Raw genomic sequence first — 21762 nt, 5'->3', positions numbered from 1 at the left:
CTCAACATGAAGTTTACTAGCAAAGACACATCTCACATGCTGACTTCATAATATAACACTGCACCTACAACAGTCACACTGTGGGATGTGGTGAGGTATGTGTGATGACAGTGTGTGAAGTTCTCTGGGACCAGGAAGTGCTTTATCTTCTTTAGATTCCTTATAAGATCATCCGTTCAAGATAACTATCTGCTGTATACTGTACGTAGGCTGACGTAGAACAACAGCCTATCCCTCAATGTCAGTAAGACCAAGGAGTTGATCGTGGCCTACAGGAAACGGGGGGGGGGGGGGGGGGGGCAAGCACGCCCCCATCCATTCCCTAAGTTTGCGAGACTAAATTACTTGGTGTTGTAAATTGTCATGGCCGAAACGTGTAGATTCAATAGTTGTAAAGATGGGGAGAGGGCTGTCTCCAAAAAAGCAAGTCCTGCAGGCTCTAGTTTTGTCTAATCTTAATTATTGCCCAGTCGTGTGGTCCAGAGCAGTATATCACTGGGGCCGAGCACCATCCCATCCATGACCTCTATATCAGGCGGTGTGTTAGAATAGCCCGGAGAATTGTTAAAAACTCCAGCCACCCAAGCAATAGACTGTTCTCTCTGCTTCCAGACAGCAAGCGGTGCACACTCATTTGCTCACACGCGCGCGCACACACACACACTTCATTTGCTCATACACATAACATGCACACACATTCATACTGACTCCACACACACACAATCATGTACACTGTTGCTACTCTGTTGATCATTTGTCCTGATGCATAGCCACCTTACCACTATACATATCTACCCTTTGTAAATATGGTATTGACACTGACCCTGGAACTGACCCGGTATATCCGAAGTATGTAGCTTACTTACTTTCTGATGTTCTTCTAATTATATTTCTGTCGGGGGCACTACTTTATAATACTACTGCTATTGATTACTGCATTGTTGGGAAAGAGCTGGCACGAAAGGCATTTCACTGTGCTTGTGCACGTGACAATCAAACTTAGTAATGCAGTAGCTGCTACAATTCAAGCGCTTAGTGACACACCCTCTTTTTGTCTTTCAACACAGACATGGACATTCGCCAATGAGTCATCGTCATGATGCGGTAGTCTGATTTAGGGGATCTGCTTTGTGTCTGTGGGCTATATGCTTCCAGATAATACGGTACAGAGGTGTGACAGAGGACTATTTGTTACTCAAGCCCACCCTGCCCCTGACCCCCGTCCATTCATAGTTACCTCCCTGAAAGACTATACACCATTTCCTCAAGCTCTCAAAAAGTATCCTACTATTCGGTCAGGTAGTAAATGTGAACATATTTCTCCAAACTTGTTTGGACCTGAGTATCAGGGTGTGTTCGTTACAATCCTGTACAGCAACTGACATACCAAGAGACAATACCAGCTGCACTACAGTAATATTCTGACCCATGGGTTTGATCCTAGGACAGGTACTGATACAGTACCCTCGGAGCTACCCTTCTGAGATAATACGGGTGTTGTTTACAATGTGTTTAAGATATTATTCGTTGAACACACTGTTGGTCTTCCCACTTCACGTCAAAAGAGGTTGAGAGACATAGTCAACAGTATTACGGAACTCCGAGGCAGAGCGGTGGTCAGGGTTCTCTCTCTCTCTCTGTCTCACACCACAGATCCCCAAATAATACCCATGTGGTGTTATATACCTGACCCGAGACTGAGATCAATTAAACAGAACTACAGCTCTCCGCATTTACAGTGAAGTGGCAGGTTTCACAATAATATGGTCATGAATTCCTGGAGGATGAAAACACAAACTGTGGGTGTCTGTCTGTCTGTCTGTCTTTAGTTATGTTCTTTATAAGACACAAACACCTAGAACACACAAGCATAATCATAATGGAAGCTGCCTTGCCCCTTTCCTTTCAATCTGAAACCATGAAGCCCATCCTGTGTGTGTAATGGGGTCAGTATGCCTGCATTGCCCAGACTGCCCACAGACTGTGAACAAGATCCAGCTAAAAGGATTAACTGACGTGTACACTAATCCCAAACGCATGAGCAACCTGTCTGCTTGCTGCCTGCCCTTCAGAGAGAAAACGTTGACTTCTTAGCACACAGCAAAAACTCACGCAAACATACACACGAAACGTGGCACTTACGCACAAACACAACTAACTCACCCGCTATAGCCTACAATTATACAATGTTAGCTTTATGGCATGACTTACGCCATTGATGTCCAACATTACAAAACAAGGTTTTATTATTTTTCTGCATAAGATCCTTGACAACATGTGCAATGCTTTCTAAATGCTTTCAAATCTGTGCTAATGAGAGTACATACAGTATGACAAACCAGTGCATTAAGTGGACATTTCACAGCAGTGTGTATGACTGGACCATATCAGTCAGATGCAAGCTCAGCCCCCTCCCTCCATCCCACCCTCCCTCCCTCCCTCCCTCGGTCAAAGTGGACTGAGACGATAGATCAGTGATCCTCAAACCTGCTCCTGGAGAGTCAAAGTAATGCAGGTTGTTATGCAACCTTAGTGCCATCACACCTGATACAACAACCCCTTGAGACAGACTGTTAACATGAATGTTATTAAATGTCAAATCGAGAAGCTGGTCGGCACACACAAATTTGGTTCTGGGTTTCAGAGTACGGTTACTGATTCAACTCATCCGTAATCAAATCTTCATCGGCTGACTCCATCACCGCCGAGCTGTGACAAATACGTTCTCCAGAAGGGGACAGGATGGAGGATCGCTGTGTTAACATGATCTTACACATTGGACAGACATTTGATCTTTATTACTTGTGCTTTCAAAAGTGATGAGTGTCTCTTATATACAATGCAACGTATGCAAAATATGGGAACAAAATGCAGATAGATTCAGGAGGAGAATAAGCCAAGGTGCATAAATATCAAAAGGAGTGGGGGATGCAACTCACATTCACGAGTGTCACATGGTGAGGGTGATTTCAAACCTCTACCGGTCCGTCATAGGCTGTCAAATCACCCCCAGTATGTGACTGTCAATCGCCCAAGTTTCCCCGATTTTGACAGTCTTCATGACAAAAGTATTTTTGTTCGGCCCTACTGTCAAATGAAGACATCAGGAATCAGGTTACACTCCACTGAGAGGCTTTCTGGGTAACTGTAGGCTACCTCACGAATCAATCTCCCAAAATAAGACAAGACAGAAAAGAAAGGGGAGGCAAAAAACTAAAATCTTAGCGGATGGAGGCTAAATGAATCTAGTTCCAATGCACATTTTGTTGGACATTTCGATTTTCGATCAAAATCTAAGACCAATATTTTTATTTTAAAATACTACGTTTGTTTGTTTTATCTAATTCAGATGATGTCAAAGCTCCATATACTCCATATTATTAAGGCCGAACATACTCATTATACTATCACCATACTATCATACAGTACGTAGCACCTGAGAAACATTGGAGCAAATGAGTTATTTTCTCTCTATTACTGACACATACACTCTTAGAAAAAAGGTGCTAAGTAGAACCATACAGGTTCTTCAGTTTGTCCCCATAGGGGAACCCCTTTCGGTGCTGGGTAGAATCCTTTGCAAAGAACCTCCTGTATATGGTTCTACCAAGAACCGTTTTATCATCATCATCTAAAGGTTCTTCCTTTTATCTTTGTAGGGTTCTTCCTAATACACTTTATGAATGGTTCCACCAGCCTTATTAGCCTTCACCTTTAATTATTTATGACAATATATTACATATATCATAAGGCCTTTCTTTAAGGGCCTAGTTATACCAGAACACAGTGGTGTTAGGAATCTCCTGGTTTACATGCCACATCAGGCCTGCAAGTCACATTATGCTGGCTTGCAAAGTGATGTGTAATTCCTATTGGAATCCAGCCAGAGTTAGGATAGCCAACAAGTGGAATTATTAAATCAGCCCCAACCTGCATTCAGAATGACTGCCAGGGAGGGGAAGTCTGATTACTGAGACTTCCTCAGTCATCTAAACTGGAACAACCATCTAAGTAACGAATCCAACAGATTGGATCAGTTTAGAAAACAGTATGTTATGTATCTTTGTGTAGCATAAAATGTATTAGCCAATCAATGTACATGCAAAAACAGAGATACTACAGTAAAACAATATATGCTGCATGCTGGGAAATACTATATATGGCTCTATGTACAACCCTTCTTGCCTTTCTTCTGGTTCTTAGCATGTTAAAGTTTCTAGGTAGAACCCTTTGCCTTACAAATAACCCTTGACTTCCGAAAAGGGTTCTTCTGATCAAAAATGGTTCTTGGTAAAAACCCTCTCCCTCTGCAAAGAACTCTTTTGGAACCCTTTTTTTCTAAGAGTGTAGGGCCTTCTTGATGCATGCTGGATTTATGTCCGTTTTAGCTTCAATTCTAGGAATTGTTGCAAACAACTTTATGTAGAAGCTTTACATTCACTTACATTAACAGCAGAATCAAAAGGTTTCCTAATACTGTAAAGGTGCAATCTGTAAATTCTCTACCCCCATGTCGTGACAAGATAAATGAAAGTATTTATGTCAATAGCATCTATTCCTCCTCTTCTTTTATAAAGAATATATTCTTTTGGTGGGATACACCTCTTTACTACTCGGAGGAACATTTTGGTAAAACATACAACAACAATCGAACTTAAAGACTGAGCTTGTAAGACTAGAACATTTTGCAAATGTATCAAACAACTAGGACACAGGATTCGAACCCACTGCAGATTGTCTGTGCAAACCCACCAGAGGTCACGTGGACTTGGGCAACTTTGGTTTAATGCCATAGTCTGGGGTGTTTTTAGTGGCATTGGGATGTTCTAAGTAAACCTGAGAATGTTTTGTTCTGTTGTAATAAAGCTGATAAGGTTGTGGCATCATATGATCAGTTCTGAGTCAGGATGCCAGACATCTAGGTCTTCTGATGTCTCTTCTAGCTTAGGTCCTTAAGGTCCAGGTCTTGGTACCCAAGTTGGATAGACGGAAGACCACAGTGTACAAGTTCAATGTTTCCCAAGGCTTCTCTTTCCACTGAACCCGGACCAAGTTGTTATTATGTCTGGTAGACCATGTTGTTCATATAGATGGGCCATATCACTTTCAGGTGAATAGGTTGGTGCAGAACCATAGATAAACTCTGGCTTTTCCTCTGACCTGATGGCATTCAGGTGAATGGGTTGGTATTTCCCACGGTATCTCCTCTCACTGACCTGATAACAGACCTAAAGACAGTGGGGCACAGACAGACCTACAGGGTGGTGGGAAGGGTTAATTCTTCATGTCCTCCTTCTCCATATCCTCCATGGATTTTCTTTTGAAAAATCCAGCCTGGTAAACAGAGCAAAGGAGAAAACATGGAATCACAACCCAATTCAATCCAAGTCTGAAGTTTGATTTGGATTAGAATGGAAATGGATTAGAATGGAAATGGATTAGAATGGAAATGGATTAGAATGGAAATGGATTAGAATGGAAATGGATTAGAATGGAAATGGATTAGAATGGAAATGGATTAGAATGGAAATGGATTAGAATGGAAATGGATTAGAATGGAAATGGATTAGAATGGAAATGGATTAGAATGGAAATGGATTAGAATGGAAATGGATTAGAATGGAAATGGATTAGAATGGAAATGGATTAGAATGGAAATGGATTAGAATGGAAATGGATTAGAATGGAAATGGATTAGAATGGAAATGGATTAGAATGGATTTGAAAGTGTATTGCACACATGGTCACACATGTTGAACCTCTCTATAATGCACGCCTGTGCTATGTTATCTCTTCCCGATTGACACAAGCAGACAGAAGGTCGTGAACACCCACATACCTTCCATAGGGCGATGATGACCAGTGCCAGAATGAGAAGTCCTATTAGGATACTGACTATAATGATCCACAGCGGTATACCTCCCAAAGCCTCTTTAGACACCTGGATCTTCACCTGAGATAGAAACGAGAGTGTTACACGGCCCAGAAAACCAACAAAAAGGACAAGCAAACGCCTCAAATCGCATGACAATGTATAGGTCATTGCTCTCACATCTCTGGCGTTATTCGCGGTGCTCAACATGAAGAGATCCGTGTTCTGGTTCTCCAGGGTGGCATGAACTATCATATGAAGGCTGGTGAACTCTGCCTGCTCAGCAAAGAATTGAATCAGATGAGTGAATCAGAATCAGTCAAAAAACACAATCATTCAATCTTTCATTCAATCAATCAATCGATCACTCCATTATACTCACTTTGATAAAGGTGGGCTTCCACACCCTGAAGGTAACATTGACCTGGCTGTTGTTGACGTGAGGGATGGAGCAGTCAAATGACTCACATGGGTGGTCCTTACAGCCCTGCAAAGAAGAGGATACACACTGTGAGACACACGCACAAGCGCAGACGCACACACACACACACACACACACACACATTGTTGACTCACCACCAGGAAGTCACTGAGGGTCTCTTTTTTAAGGTTGAGAGTGTGGACATTGTTGTGGTTGATCTTTAAAGGGTTAATCAGATGGCCGGCATGGCATCTCACATCCTGTGGGAGACAGACAAGATCCACCGACAAATCAACCATCAGTCAATCCATCACATTGGATCGAGTTGATCCACACCACAAAAATTCTGCCGTCTGGTTGACTTCACAGTGTGATTATCTGTTGACCAGCAGAGAACCCTGTGCAGAGTCTCCCTCTATGCTACAGCACATGTACCACAGGGAGAGAGAGAGAGGCCTTACCTGTGAGGAGGTGACACGAGTCAGGTAAAGCAGGATGTTCTCTCTGGGTGAGAGGTACGGGTACTTCACCCTTAGCTTCAGAGGAGGAGTCGCCATTTCCACATCCCGATTAATCTGGAGGTTAGAGATACGGTTTAATAGCGGGAGCCGGGTTCACCGAGATTTGCCCCACCCAAACTCATTCTCGTTTCAGGGGATAAATGATGTTTAGAAACTGGTCAATTGTAATGAATGATTTCTATGAGCAGCGTGATGGAGCTGTTAAAGAATACGTACATCTGAATCTGTCTTCTCTGCTCTGATATCTGCATGATCAATGATCAACACTCAAGTGTGTGGTTGTGAGTGTGTGTGGTTGTGAGTGTGTGTGCTGTTGTAGCCCATTTACTTGCAAAAAGTCGGCATGAATTCAAAGTGCTGTATGCGACCACGCCATGCAGACAGCAAACAAGGCCTACAGGCTATACAGATCGTCGCTCAAACAAGGTCTACAGGCTATACAGATCGTCGCTCAAACAAGGCCTACAGGCTATACAGATCGTCGCTCAAACAAGGCCTACAGGCTATACAGATCGTCGCTCAAACAAGGCCTACAGGCTATACAGATCGCCGCTCAAACAAGGCCTACAGGCTATACAGATCGCCGCTCAAACAAGGCCTACAGGCTATACAGATCGCCGCTCAAACAAGGCCTACAGGCTATACAGATCGTCGCTCAAAAAAGACCTACAGGCTATACAGATCGTCGCTCAAACAAGGCCTACAGGCTATACAGATCGTCGCTCAAACAAGGCCATAGCCTATAACTAGACGGCCATAGCCTATAACTAGGCTTGCTGCAGTACAGCACCCTTAACCACTGCGCCACAGGTCTTTCAGTCACAATTGAATCACATTTTAATTTCTTCAAAAGCTGAGGCAACTCAGAATACGTGTCTTACTTTTGGGCACCACCTGGCCATATCTAACCAAGTCTTAGTCTCTAACCAGACTCAGGGCACTCTGACTAACCTGGTCTCACTATAGTATGAAACAAGGTGGTTCCATCATCCACATCTATACCATGGTAAAGGCAACACCATGGTGTTATTTAGGTGCATGGCAGTACCGGCATACTTCAAATCATGGAACATTTCCATCATCCACATGTATACCATGGTAAAGGCAACACCATGGTGTTATTTAGGTCATACTTCAAATCATGGTACATTTCCATGATTCAGATCTATACCGTTTTACAAATGATGCAATACCACGGTAATAAGTGATAAATAGATGTAATACCAAGGTACATAGTAGTACCGTGGTACATATTGGTAAGAGATGTCTTACTTTTTCAGGCACACCACTTTCCCATATCTAAAAAGGTATTAGTCTCTCCCCAGACTCTGACTAACCAGGTCTCCCCAGACTCTGACTAACCAGGTCTCCCCAGACTCTGACTAACCAGGTCTCCCCAGACTCTGACTAACCAGGTCTCCCCAGACTCTGACTAACCAGGTCTCCCCAGACTCTGACTAACCAGGTCTCCCCAGACTCTGACTAACCAGGTCTCCCCAGACTCTGACTAACCAGGTCTCACCAGACTCTGACTAACCAGGTCTCACCAGACTCTGACTAACCAGGTCTCACCAGACTCTGACTAACCAGGTCTCACTAGACTCTGACTAACCAGGTCTCACTAGACTCTGACTAACCAGGTCTCACTAGACTCTGACTAACCAGGTCTCACTAGACTCTGACTAACCAGGTCTCACTAGACTCTGACTAACCAGGTCTCACTAGACTCTGACTAACCAGGTCTCACTAGTGTATAACTGGGATGATACTGTATGTATGTACAGTACCAGTCAAAGGTTTGGACACACCTACGCATTCAAGGGATTATCTTCATTTGGACAATTTCCTACATTGTAGAATAGTGAAGACATCGAAACTATGAAATAACACACATGGAATCATGTAGTAACCAAAAAAAGTGTGAAAAGATCCAAAATATATTTGAGATTCTTCAAATTTCTTCTTTTTGCCTTGATGACAGCTTTGCCCACTCCTGGCATAGTAAAGATCAAGAAAAACTCTGGAATGCGTCGGTGTGTTCAGACTTTGGACTGGTGCCGCATGTCTTACCGTGTAGCTGATCTTGACCTCTTCTCCTATCACACTGGTGCCGTTGAAGACCCTAGGGTGCTGCTCTCCCTCTTTCACTATGATGTGGTCCTCCTTCATGTGCCTGTCACTGAGAGACGGAGGAATGAGGAAAGGAGACAGATTTTTTTTTTTTGGAACCTGTGCAAATAAGAATGCGCTGCATGTGTTGCAGGCGCTGTCTGTACTCACGCTGTGAATCTAAGTCCAGCCTCGTACTTCACAGGGATGGAGATTTTCACCGAGTTATCAAAAAGGGTGCTGTTCACTTCGTCGCTGTCACTGTAGTAAGGGAAAAGCCATTAGAATATTGACATTACGATACTTCTTTGATCACTGTAGTAAGGGGAAAGCCATTAGAATATTGACATTACGATACTTCTTTGATCACTGTAGGAAGGGGAAAGCCATTAGAATATTGACATTACGATACTTCTTTGATCGCTGTAGGAAGGGGAAAGCCATTAGAATATTGACATTACGACACTTCGTCGCTGTCACTGTAGGAAGGGGAAAGCCATTAGAATATTGACATTACGACACTTCGTCGCTGTCACTGTAGTAAGGGGAAAGCCATTAGAATATTGACATTACGATACTTCTTTGATCACTGTAGTAAGGGGAAAGCCATTAGAATATTGACATTACGATACTTCTTTGATCGCTGTAGGAAGGGGAAAGCCATTAGAATATTGACATTACGATACTTCGTCGCTGTCACTGTAGGAAGGGGAAAGCCATTAGAATATTGACATTACGATACTTCTTTGATCACTGTAGTAAGGGGAAAGCCATTAGAATATTGACATTACGATACTTCTTTGATCACTGTAGGAAGGGGAAAGCCATTAGAATATTGACATTACGATACTTCTTTGATCACTGTAGTAAGGGGAAAGCCATTAGAATATTGACATTACGATACTTCTTTGATCACTGTAGTAAGGGGAAAGCCATTAGAATATTGACATTACGATACTTCTTTGATCGCTGTAGGAAGGGGAAAGCCATTAGAATATTGACATTACGATACTTCGTCGCTGTCACTGTAGGAAGGGGAAAGCCATTAGAATATTGACATTACGATACTTCTTTGATCACTGTAGTAAGGGGAAAGCCATTAGAATATTGACATTATGATACTTCTTTGATCACTGTAGTAAGGGGAAAGCCATTAGAATATTGACATTACGATACTTCGTCGCTGTCACTGTAGGAAGGGGAAAGCCATTAGAATATTGACATTACGACACTTCGTCGCTGTCACTGTAGGAAGGGGAAAGCCATTAGAATATTGACATTACGACACTTCGTCGCTGTCACTGTAGGAAGGGGAAAGCCATTAGAATATTGACATTACGATACTTCTTTGATCACTGTAGTAAGGGGAAAGCCATTAGAATATACGATACTTCTTTGATCACTGTAGTAAGGGGAAAGCCATTAGAATATTGACATTACGATACTTCTTTGATCGCTGTAGTAAGGGGAAAGCCATTAGAATATTGACATTACGATACTTCTTTGATCACTGTAGGAAGGGGAAAGCCATTAGAATATTGACATTACGATACTTCGTCGCTGTCACTGTAGGAAGGGGAAAGCCATTAGAATATTGACATTACGATACTTCTTTGATCACTGTAGGAAGGGGAAAGCCATTAGAATATTGACATTACGATACTTCGTCGCTGTCACTGTAGGAAGGGGAAAGCCATTAGAATATTGACATTACGATACTTCTTTGATCACTGTAGGAAGGGGAAAGCCATTAGAATATTGACATTACGATACTTCTTTGATCACTGTAGTAAGGGGAAAGCCATTAGAATATTGACATTACGATACTTCTTTGATCGCTCGTGTATTTTCTGTTGTCGTTTAGATTTAGTGTGACACCATGGCTTACTGTACCTGGTTGCAGTTACGTTGATCTGAATTTCCTTCCAGATATGTGCAGGGTTGACTTCAAACAGGATCTTAAAGACCTCCTGCAGAGAGAGAACAAGCAGACACATCAGCGGCCTGAAGTCCATAGTGAGTCTAATGGTATGAGCATAGATATGTATTATTGCAAAATTTTGAAAGGATTGTCTTATATATACAGTCCCAGTCAAAAGTTTGGATACACCTACTCATTCAAGGTTTTTTTTTCTACATTGTAGAATAATAGTGAAGACATCAAAACTATGAAATAACACATGGAATCATGTAGTAACCAAAATTGTTATGCAAATAAAAATAAATGTTATATTTGAGATTCTCCAAAGTAGCCACCCTGCCTTGATGACAGCTTTGCACACTCCTGGTATTCTCTCAACCAGCTTCATGCATTTCAATTAACAGGTGTGCCTTGTTAAAAGTTAACTTGTGGAATTTCTTTCCTTCTTAATGCGTTTGAGCCAATCAGTTGTGTTCTGACCAGGTCGGGTGGTATACAGAAGATAGCCCTATTTGCTAAAAGACCAGGTCCATATTATGGCAAGAACAGCTCAAATAAGCAAAGAGAAACAACAGTCCATCATTACTTTAAGACACGAAGGTCAGTCAATGCGGAACATTTCCAGAACTTTTCAAAAACAGTCAAGCGCTATGATGAAACTGGCTCTCATGAGGACCGCCACAGGAAAGGAAGACCCAGAGTTACCTCTGCTGCAGAATATAAGTTAATTAGACTTAACAGCCTCAGAAATTGCAGACCAAATAAATGCTTCACAGAGTTCAAGTAACAGACACAACATCTCAACATCAACTGTGTCAATCAGGCATTCATGGTGGAATTTCTGCAAAGAAACCACTACTAAAGGACACTAATAATAAGAAGAGACTTGATTGGTCTGATGAGTTTCCAACCGCCATGTCTTTGTGAGATGCAGAATAGGTGAATGGATGATCTCCGCGTGTGTGGTTCCCACCGTGAAGCATGGAGGAGGTGGTGTGATGGTGTGGGGGTGCTTTGCTGTCTGTGATTTATTTAGAATTTAAGGCACACTTAACCAGCATTGCTACCACAGCCTTCTGCAGCGATACACCATCCCATCTGGTTTGCGCTTAGTGGGACTATAATTTGTTTTTCAACAGGACAATGACCCAACACACCTCCAGGCTGTGTAAGGATTATTTAACCAAGAAGGAGAGCGATGGACTGCTGCATCAGGTGACCTGGCCTCCACAATCACTCGATCTCAACCCAATTGAGAGGGTTTAGGACGAGTTGGACTGCCGAGGGAAGGAAAAGCAGCCAACAAGTGCTCAGCATATGTAGGAACTCCTTCAAGACTGTTAGAAAAGCATTCCTCATGAAGCTGGTTGAGAGAATGCCAAGAGAGTGCAAAGCTGTCATCAAGGCAAACGGTGGCTACATTGAAGAATCCCCAAAATATATTTTGATTTGTTTAACACCATTTTGGTTACTACATGATTCCATATGTGTTATTTCATAGTTATCATGTATTCACTATTATTCTACAATGTAGAAAATAGTAAAGAAAAACCCTTGAATGTGTAGGTGTCTATGGAGGATTGGAAATGATGAAGACAATTACATTGATGGAAGCTACAATCTATCTGCAATATATATATTAAAGCTGATCTACCCCCTAAAAATGTTTAATCAATAAAAAAAGAGATATATTTCTTTATAAATATATAATAACAAAGAAACGACTTACCTCTACATTGCTTTTGAGGAATGGATATCCCACAGCACACTCAACTTTGGTATTATTTAGACTACAGTCTTTTTCTTTGGGCTGCGGAGTAAAGGGAGAGATGTCAAAACATACTGACAGAAATTATGACTGTGAAATGAAATTTGGATGTTCAAGACAGTAGAAGTTGAACGAACTGCAAAAATCATATCTCATATCTCCCTCACTAGCTTTAAGCACCAGCTGTCAGAGCAGCTCACAGATCACTGCACCTGTACATAGCCCATCTGTAAACAGCCCATACAACTACCTCATCCCCATACTGTATTTATTTATTTATCTTTCTCCTTTGCACCCCCAGTATCTCTACTTGCACATTCATCTTCTGCACACTTATTTGTATTGCTTTTAATCTTTTTAAATGAATTTATCTTATTAACACTTTGTTCTAGCTAGCTATTTGTGTAGGTAGCTATCAAGTAAATGCAATGATCGAGTTACTCTTGTCATTTTATTGTTTTAAGTATTTTGCTTGTAGCGTGATTTGTCTGTTTAATTGCTATATTGTAATTGCTTCACCACCATGGCCTATTTATTGCCTTAACTCCCTTATCTTACCTCATTTGCACTCACTGTATATAGACGTTTTGTTTTCTTTTGTTCTACTGTATTATTGACTGTATGTTTTGTTTATTCCATGTGTAACTCTATGCTGTTGTATGTGTCGAACTGCTATGCTTTATCTTGGCCAGGTCGCAGTTGCAAATGAGAACTTGTTCTCAACTAGCCTACCTGGTTAAATAAAGGTGTTCTCAACTAGCCCACCTGGTTAAATAAAGGTGTTCTCAACTAGCCTACCTGGTTAAATAAAGGTGTTCTCAACTAGCCCACCTGGTTAAATAAAGGTGTTCTCAACTAGCCTACCTGGTTAAATAAAGGTGTTCTCAACTAGCCCACCTGGTTAAATAAAGGTGTTCTCAACTAGCCTACCTGATTAAATAAAGGTGTTCTCAACTAGCCTACCTGGTTAAATAAAGGTGTTCTCAACTGACCTACCTGGTTAAATAAAGGTGTTCTCAACTAGCCTACCTGGTTAAATAAAGGTGTTCTCAACTAGCCTACCTGGTTAAATAAAGGTGTTCTCAACTAGCCTACCTGGTTAAATAAAGGTGTTCTCAACTGGCCTACCTGGTTAAATAAAGGTGTTCTCAACTAGCCTACCTGGTTAAATAAAGGTGTTCTCAACTAGCCTACCTGGTTAAATAAAGGTGTTCTCAACTAGCCTACCTGGTTAAATAAAGGTGTTCTCAACTAGCCTACCTGGTTAAATAAAGGTGTTCTCAACTGGCCTACCTGGTTAAATAAAGGTGTTCTCAACTAGCCTACCTGGTTAAATAAAGGTGTTCTCAACTAGCCTACCTGGTTAAATAAAGGTGTTCTCAACTAGCCTACCTGGTTAAATAAAGGTGTTCTCAACTAGCCTACCTGGTTAAATAAAGGTGTTCTCAACTAGCCTACCTGGTTAAATAAAGGTGTTCTCAACTAGCCTACCTGGTTAAATAAAGGTGTTCTCAACTAGCCCACCTGGTTAAATAAAGGTGTTCTCAACTAGCCTACCTGGTTAAATAAAGGTGTTCTCAACTAGCCTACCTGGTTAAATAAAGGTGTTCTCAACTAGCCTACCTGGTTAAATAAAGGTGTTCTCAACTAGCCTACCTGGTTAAATAAAGGTGTTCTCAACTAGCCTACCTGGTTAAATAAAGGTGTTCTCAACTAGCCTACCTGGTTAAATAAAGGTGTTCTCAACTAGCCTACCTGGTTAAATAAAGGTGTTCTCAACTAGCCTACCTGGTTAAATAAAGGTGTTCTCAACTAGCCTACCTGGTTAAATAAAGGTGTTCTCAACTAGCCTACCTGGTTAAATAAAGGTGTTCTCAACTGGCCTACCTGGTTAAATAAAGGTGTTCTCAACTAGCCTACCTGGTTAAATAAAGGTGTTCTCAACTAGCCTACCTGGTTAAATAAAGGTGTTCTCAACTAGCCTACCTGGTTAAATAAAGGTGTTCTCAACTAGCCTACCTGGTTAAATAAAGGTGTTCTCAACTAGCCCACCTGGTTAAATAAAGGTGTTCTCAACTAGCCTACCTGGTTAAATAAAGGTGTTCTCAACTAGCCTACCTGGTTAAATAAAGGTGTTCTCAACTAGCCTACCTGGTTAAATAAAGGTGTTCTCAACTAGCCCACCTGGTTAAATAAAGGTGTTCTCAACTAGCCTACCTGGTTAAATAAAGGTGTTCTCAACTAGCCTACCTGGTTAAATAAAGGTGTTCTCAACTAGCCCACCTGGTTAAATAAAGGTGTTCTCAACTAGCCTACCTGGTTAAATAAAGGTGTTCTCAACTAGCCTACCTGGTTAAATAAAGGTGTTCTCAACTAGCCCACCTGGTTAAATAAAGGTGTTCTCAACTAGCCTACCTGGTTAAATAAAGGTGTTCTCAACTAGCCTACCTGGTTAAATAAAGGTGTTCTCAACTAGCCCACCTGGTTAAATAAAGGTGTTCTCAACTAGCCTACCTGGTTAAATAAAGGTGTTCTCAACTAGCCTACCTGGTTAAATAAAGGTGTTCTCAACTAGCCCACCTGGTTAAATAAAGGTGTTCTCAACTAGCCTACCTGGTTAAATAAAGGTGTTCTCAACTAGCCTACCTGGTTAAATAAAGGTGTTCTCACCCTGCCTACCTGGTTAAATAAAGGTGTTCTCAACTAGCCTACCTGGTTAAATAAAGGTGTTCTCAACTAGCCTACCTGGTTAAATAAAGGTGTTCTCAACTAGCCTACCTGGTTAAATAAAGGTGTTCTCAACTAGCCTACCTGGTTAAATAAAGGTGTTCTCAACTAGCCTACCTGGTTAAATAAAGGTGTTCTCAACTAGCCCACCTGGTTAAATAAAGGTGTTCTCAACTAGCCTACCTGGTTAAATAAAGGTGTTCTCAACTAGCCTACCTGGTTAAATAAAGGTGTTCTCAACTAGCCTACCTGGTTAAATAAAGGTGTTCTCAACTGGCCTACCTGGTTAAATAAAGGTGTTCTCAACTAGCCTACCTGGTTAAATAAAGGTGTTCTCAACTAGCCTACCTGGTTAAATAAAGGTGTTCTCAACTAGCCTACCTGGTTAAATAAAGGTGTTCTCAACTAGCCTACCTGGTTAAATAAAGGTGTTCTCAACTGGCCTACCTGGTTAAATAAAGGTGTTCTCAACTAGCCTACCTGGTTAAATAAAGGTGTTCTCAACTAGCCTACCTGGTTAAATAAAGGTGTTCTCAACTAGCCTACCTGGTTAAATAAAGGTGTTCTCAACTAGCCTACCTGGTTAAATAAAGGTGTTCTCAACTAGCCTACCTGGTTAAATAAAGGTGTTCTCAACTAGCCTACCTGGTTAAATAAAGGTGTTCTCAACTAGCCCACCTGGTTAAATAAAGGTGTTCTCAACTAGCCTACCTGGTTAAATAAAGGTGTTCTCAACTAGCCTACCTGGTTAAATAAAGGTGTTCTCAACTAGCCTACCTGGTTAAATAAAGGTGTTCTCAACTAGCCTACCTGGTTAAATAAAGGTGTTCTCAACTAGCCTACCTGGTTAAATAAAGGTGTTCTCAACTAGCCTACCTGGTTAAATAAAGGTGTTCTCAACTAGCCTACCTGGTTAAATAAAGGTGTTCTCAACTAGCCTACCTGGTTAAATAAAGGTGTTCTCAACTAGCCTACCTGGTTAAATAAAGGTGTTCTCAACTGGCCTACCTGGTTAAATAAAGGTGTTCTCAACTAGCCTACCTGGTTAAATAAAGGTGTTCTCAACTAGCCTACCTGGTTAAATAAAGGTGTTCTCAACTAGCCTACCTGGTTAAATAAAGGTGTTCTCAACTAGCCTACCTGGTTAAATAAAGGTGTTCTCAACTAGCCCACCTGGTTAAATAAAGGTGTTCTCAACTAGCCTACCTGGTTAAATAAAGGTGTTCTCAACTAGCCTACCTGGTTAAATAAAGGTGTTCTCAACTAGCCTACCTGGTTAAATAAAGGTGTTCTCAACTAGCCCACCTGGTTAAATAAAGGTGTTCTCAACTAGCCTACCTGGTTAAATAAAGGTGTTCTCAACTAGCCTACCTGGTTAAATAAAGGTGTTCTCAACTAGCCCACCTGGTTAAATAAAGGTGTTCTCAACTAGCCTACCTGGTTAAATAAAGGTGTTCTCAACTAGCCTACCTGGTTAAATAAAGGTGTTCTCAACTAGCCCACCTGGTTAAATAAAGGTGTTCTCAACTAGCCTACCTGGTTAAATAAAGGTGTTCTCAACTAGCCTACCTGGTTAAATAAAGGTGTTCTCAACTAGCCCACCTGGTTAAATAAAGGTGTTCTCAACTAGCCTACCTGGTTAAATAAAGGTGTTCTCAACTAGCCTACCTGGTTAAATAAAGGTGTTCTCAACTAGCCCACCTGGTTAAATAAAGGTGTTCTCAACTAGCCTACCTGGTTAAATAAAGGTGTTCTCAACTAGCCTACCTGGTTAAATAAAGGTGTTCTCACCCTGCCTACCTGGTTAAATAAAGGTGTTCTCAACTAGCCTACCTGGTTAAATAAAGGTGTTCTCAACTAGCCTACCTGGTTAAATAAAGGTGTTCTCAACTAGCCTACCTGGTTAAATAAAGGTGTTCTCAACTAGCCTACCTGGTTAAATAAAGGTGTTCTCAACTAGCCTACCTGGTTAAATAAAGGTGTTCTCAACTAGCCCACCTGGTTAAATAAAGGTGTTCTCAACTAGCCTACCTGGTTAAATAAAGGTGTTCTCAACTAGCCTACCTGGTTAAATAAAGGTGTTCTCAACTAGCCTACCTGGTTAAATAAAGGTGAATATATATATATATATATATAAAATGACACTGTTATAAAGACAGCGAGGAACCTCACCTCGACCTTGACGTAGTTTATGTTTTCAGTAAAGCTCAGCATAACTTTGGTGTTGTACGCATTGTCTTTGCTGTTTCTAGTGGTGATCAGAACGTGGAACTTCTCCTTGTTCGCTTTAATCACAAGACTGCAAAGAGTAGGAAAGTTACTACCGTAGCAGGGTAAATGTAATTTGGACATTTCAACTGAAGCAACACAAGGGGGCGCCAAAGTACAATTCAAGGGCAACATAACTGCTACTGAACTGTCACATAACTGTTTACAGTTTGATGGACTGAAGGAATACAATCATTGTGATAATACCTTTGTATACTTGGCACAGCCTTCAGCGATAGGTCAGCTATGCACTTGTCATCGGTCCCACAGTCCACCAAAGGAATCTGAATGACATGTGCATGGTTACAAGAAATACAAAACATGTACAAGACAGAACTAGCAAGAAAGCAGTCAAAAACGAATTCACTTGCTTAGTAGTTGCGTCAAGAGACAGTGAATTGTCTCTGTTCTTGTTTGCTTTTGACTGAAATAGTGAAATGCATGCCTAACATTTGATCAAGAGTCTGCTCCCAAGAATGACAATCTGGGATTTTATACAATGTCTTAGGGCAAACGTAGCGCTTTCGTGTGATAACTATGTGTGTGTGTGTGTGTGCACTCGTGTATTTGTTCCAACACCACGTCCTGTTACTGTATGGTGAGGGCACACTCCTCTAGTGTAACAGAAGAGCATCCTCCATGACCCTGAGTAGCATGTTGTACCAGAAACACTGTATATAACAGTGGAGGCTGCTGAGGGGAGGACGGCTCATAAAAATATCTGGAAAGGAGCGAATGGAATGGCATCAAACACATGGAAACTAATTTCGCTCCAGTCACTACCACCAGCCCGTCCTCCCTAATTAAGGGGCCACCAACCTCCTGTGGTTGACGAGATGGTATTGTCTCTGCTCTAATAATAGTAGTCGTCCCAAAGACGGGAAGGCAAGTGGTCAGCTTATCAGTCAGCTTATCGGTCAGCTTATCGGTCAGCTTATCGGTCAGCTTATCGGTCAGTTTATCGGTCAGCTTATCGGTCAGTTTATCGGTCAGTTTATCAGTCAGTTTATCGGTCAGTTTATCGGTCAACTTATCGGTCAGTTTATCGGTCAGTTTATCGGTTTGCTTATCGGTCTGCTTATCGCTGTATTCCTGTGTGAACAGATGTTGACGGGAGTGGACCCTCTCACTTCGCCGCTTCCTCTCTGGTTGTACTGAGAGTGGTGCGGTGTGTTTGATAGCATGAGAACTCAGGCCTGAGAACCAGTGAGCACGTGCTAACTTTACTAAACAGACATGTAACTTGGATGTAATCGCACTCTGTTGTGTGTTGAGGAATTTGAGGCTTCAAGGAATCCCTGTTCTACCACCGCGTTATTCTCCAGCCACATGTTTTGGCTCTCCGTCCGTCTGGCAAATAGCTCATAAGAACTATGTGTGTGTGGGAGCGCCACTATGGAAACAGGACAACTGCCTGTCAGTGTTTTAAAGCTCATAAGCCTCTTATATGAACTAGTGATGGATGGAGGACAGCTGTTGCTGATGATAAGTGCTGCAGAGAGCATGACTGCATGACTGTGTAAAGTACTGATTACTGACTTCTCTGCTCACACATTGCATATTCACCACTGTATTATGTGATAGCTGAGGTATAATCCAATCAGTAAGGTAGGAATGTGTGCACAGTGAGGGCCTCTAGTGGCTAAAGAGGGAAGCAAGCCAAGGTATACAAATTCATGGCAAGACAAAAGTTACTGGTGTGTGTGTGTGTGTGTGTGTGTGTGTGTGTGTGTGTGTGTGTGTGTGTGTGTGTGTGTGTGTGTGTGTGTGTGTGTGTGTGTGTGTGTGTGTTAAATCTGGCGCAGTGTGGTTTATTTTACCGTTTTGTTAAGTGACGTTGGTAGATCTCCATCCAGGACGGGACCCGTGTCCTCAGCCAGGCCAAACTCCAGGGAGACCATGATTGGGTCTCTGAAGTCCAATTTAGCCTAAAGGGAGGAGGGGCTTATGTAATTACATGTACAATGTATCCAGGGGCATCATGCACCATTTATTTTAGAGCGGGAGGTGATGTAGGTGAGGAGGGAGAGAGGGAGGGGTGGTGGTTGGAGAATCAGGGATAATTTGGCATTTTTCAAACATCTGAAACAGCTTTACCTGTAAGCTAGAGACATAATCGTTATGCCTCATTCTATGTAAAAAAAAATATATATATATATATATATATATGTCTGTTTCTCTGCATAGGTTATCTAAGTATACCTCTTTATACCTGTTCAACTGTCATTTTAATTATCATTTCTAAAGTTTAGCAACATTTCCAGCAGGCATGTCAGCTAAAATAGTTAGACAAGCTAATCTAACTTGAGCGATAGCCTGAAATGGCTTGGTGGCTAGTTATGAGTTTGGGAGATTGGGAACCTATCTATCTGGCTAGCTAAAGCTAACTTCATCCAATTGCTAGGTGGCTAGTATTACAGTTAGTATTACAGAGAAACAACTAAATCTTTTTTGGTTTATGTATTCATCAAGAAGGAAACAAGAGGCTACGTAGCTTCATCAAATTAATTTACAAACATACCTCCTGCCCTTCACCGGCTGCTAAAAACCGAATCGAACGCGGTGTGTGTCACTCCACACTCTCTCTCTCCTCCTCCACTGAAGATACTGTATGCACTAGAGCAGGGATGGGCAACTTTGATGGGGGTGGGAGCCACCAAAAATCTGAACGCATCATGACGGGCCGCAGTAGACTAGCAGGTCTGTGTACCCACATCCATACCCACATATACAGTCAGAGCTGAACCTAGCCTTTTGGGTGGCCCTAAGTGGGACCCCCCCCCCAACAACTTGCATTCAAAACATTTTAGCGACCCCCTTCCTGACAGCGGAGAGTTTTCATTTCCTGTAATTCTATCGGCACCCTCCAACCATCCACCAGCTCTCCCTCATTCTCTCTCTCTTTTCTTTTGTCTCTCTTTCAAACTCCTCTCCTCTCTCAAATATGCCTCTCTACCCGTCTCTCTATCTCATCCGCTTTCTCTTTCTCCCTCCTCTCGCTCTCTCTCTAACTCTCTCCACCTCTCTCTCCACCTCTCTCTCTCTCAGAGGTCCTGCGGGTAGTTTAATAGTCATCGTCAGGGCATTCTCTTCACCTTGCTTTGATCAGTAAAGCGCCGGTTCTGGTTCCCATTACAGTCAAGGTCTTCTGTCATTTAAAAGCTCTCTTTTCATCTGGTCTCCTCACTAAAACCGTATAATGTACAACTATCTGATACAAAACAACCAATAGAACAATTAACAATCAATGTAAAGTGAATCTATTTTTGGGCGCCCTTTAAACTGAAATGTTTGTATGTACAGTAATGTGCCTTTTGTAAAAGTGGTTGTTTTCCCTTTGATCAAGGGAGGGAGATATTTCTCCACTTTCATGTTAAGAGCGTTCCTACCCAACCTGGACTCAGGGATAGACGTAACACAGTAAATGTAAACTGTCTCCCACCATTTCGTATAATATGTTACAAATTACAAATTGTATGATATGTTACGAATTGCAATTCGTACAATAAGTTATGAATTTGCAAAACGTATGATATGTTCCAAATTCCACTTTGTTGTGGTTAACGTTAGCTTAGTGGCTAACATTAGCTAGGTTAGGGATTAGGGTTATGAGTTAGGGTTAGGGGTTAGGGAAAGGATTAGCTAACATGCTAAGTAGTTGCAAAGTAGCTAACTAGCTAAAATACAAAAGTTGTCTGTGATGTGACTCGAACACGCAACCTTTGGGTTACTAGACTTTTACACGCCCACACGTCCATCCTCCCCGACCAACTTCCTTCCTTTCATTTTTGACTTAAGTGACCTTCCTTCTTATGTAACCATACCAAATGTACACTCTTGGCAGCTTTTTTTCTATCTACCTTAAAGGGTTCTTCGGCTTTCCCCAAAAGAAAACCCTTCGAAAAACTATTTTTGGTTGCAGGTAGAACCCTTTTGGGTTCCAACCTGGAACCAAAAAAGTTCTACCTGGAACCGATAAGGGTTTTCCTATGGGGTCAGCCGAAGAACCCTTCTGGAACTCTTTTTTTCTAAGAGTGTAACATAGGCGAATCACAGACTCACGTTCAATAGGTTACGTCTTTGAGGCCAGGTTGTCCTACATTGAATAAATACCAGAGCAACTAGGCTCCATACTATACATCCATCCACTACATC

General features: G+C 41.7%; 1 protein-coding gene across 1 annotated transcript in view; it reads right to left on the bottom strand.

The window, feature by feature from the left end:
• Window positions 1-2221: 2221 nt before the first annotated feature.
• The window catches only part of itga1 (integrin, alpha 1), a 108335-nt gene continuing 88794 nt past the window's right edge, over window positions 2222-21762 (bottom strand). Inside the window, exons 18-30 of the mRNA XM_031802717.1 lie at window positions 19428-19535; window positions 17815-17891; window positions 17512-17638; window positions 12574-12654; window positions 10817-10893; window positions 9095-9184; window positions 8885-8993; window positions 6755-6868; window positions 6449-6553; window positions 6255-6359; window positions 6053-6148; window positions 5840-5953; window positions 2222-5334 (exon numbers count right to left, since the gene is read on the bottom strand). Coding sequence (XP_031658577.1) covers window positions 5275-5334; window positions 5840-5953; window positions 6053-6148; window positions 6255-6359; window positions 6449-6553; window positions 6755-6868; window positions 8885-8993; window positions 9095-9184; window positions 10817-10893; window positions 12574-12654; window positions 17512-17638; window positions 17815-17891; window positions 19428-19535 — 1263 coding nt within the window. The 3' untranslated portion in view covers window positions 2222-5274. The remainder of the gene's footprint in view (window positions 5335-5839; window positions 5954-6052; window positions 6149-6254; window positions 6360-6448; window positions 6554-6754; window positions 6869-8884; window positions 8994-9094; window positions 9185-10816; window positions 10894-12573; window positions 12655-17511; window positions 17639-17814; window positions 17892-19427; window positions 19536-21762) is intronic.

This window comes from Oncorhynchus kisutch, linkage group LG23 (assembly GCF_002021735.2).
Source record: "Oncorhynchus kisutch isolate 150728-3 linkage group LG23, Okis_V2, whole genome shotgun sequence".
In the NCBI taxonomy this organism is placed as follows: domain Eukaryota; kingdom Metazoa; phylum Chordata; class Actinopteri; order Salmoniformes; family Salmonidae; genus Oncorhynchus; species Oncorhynchus kisutch.
This window is presented reverse-complemented; position numbering and strand designations above follow the sequence as displayed.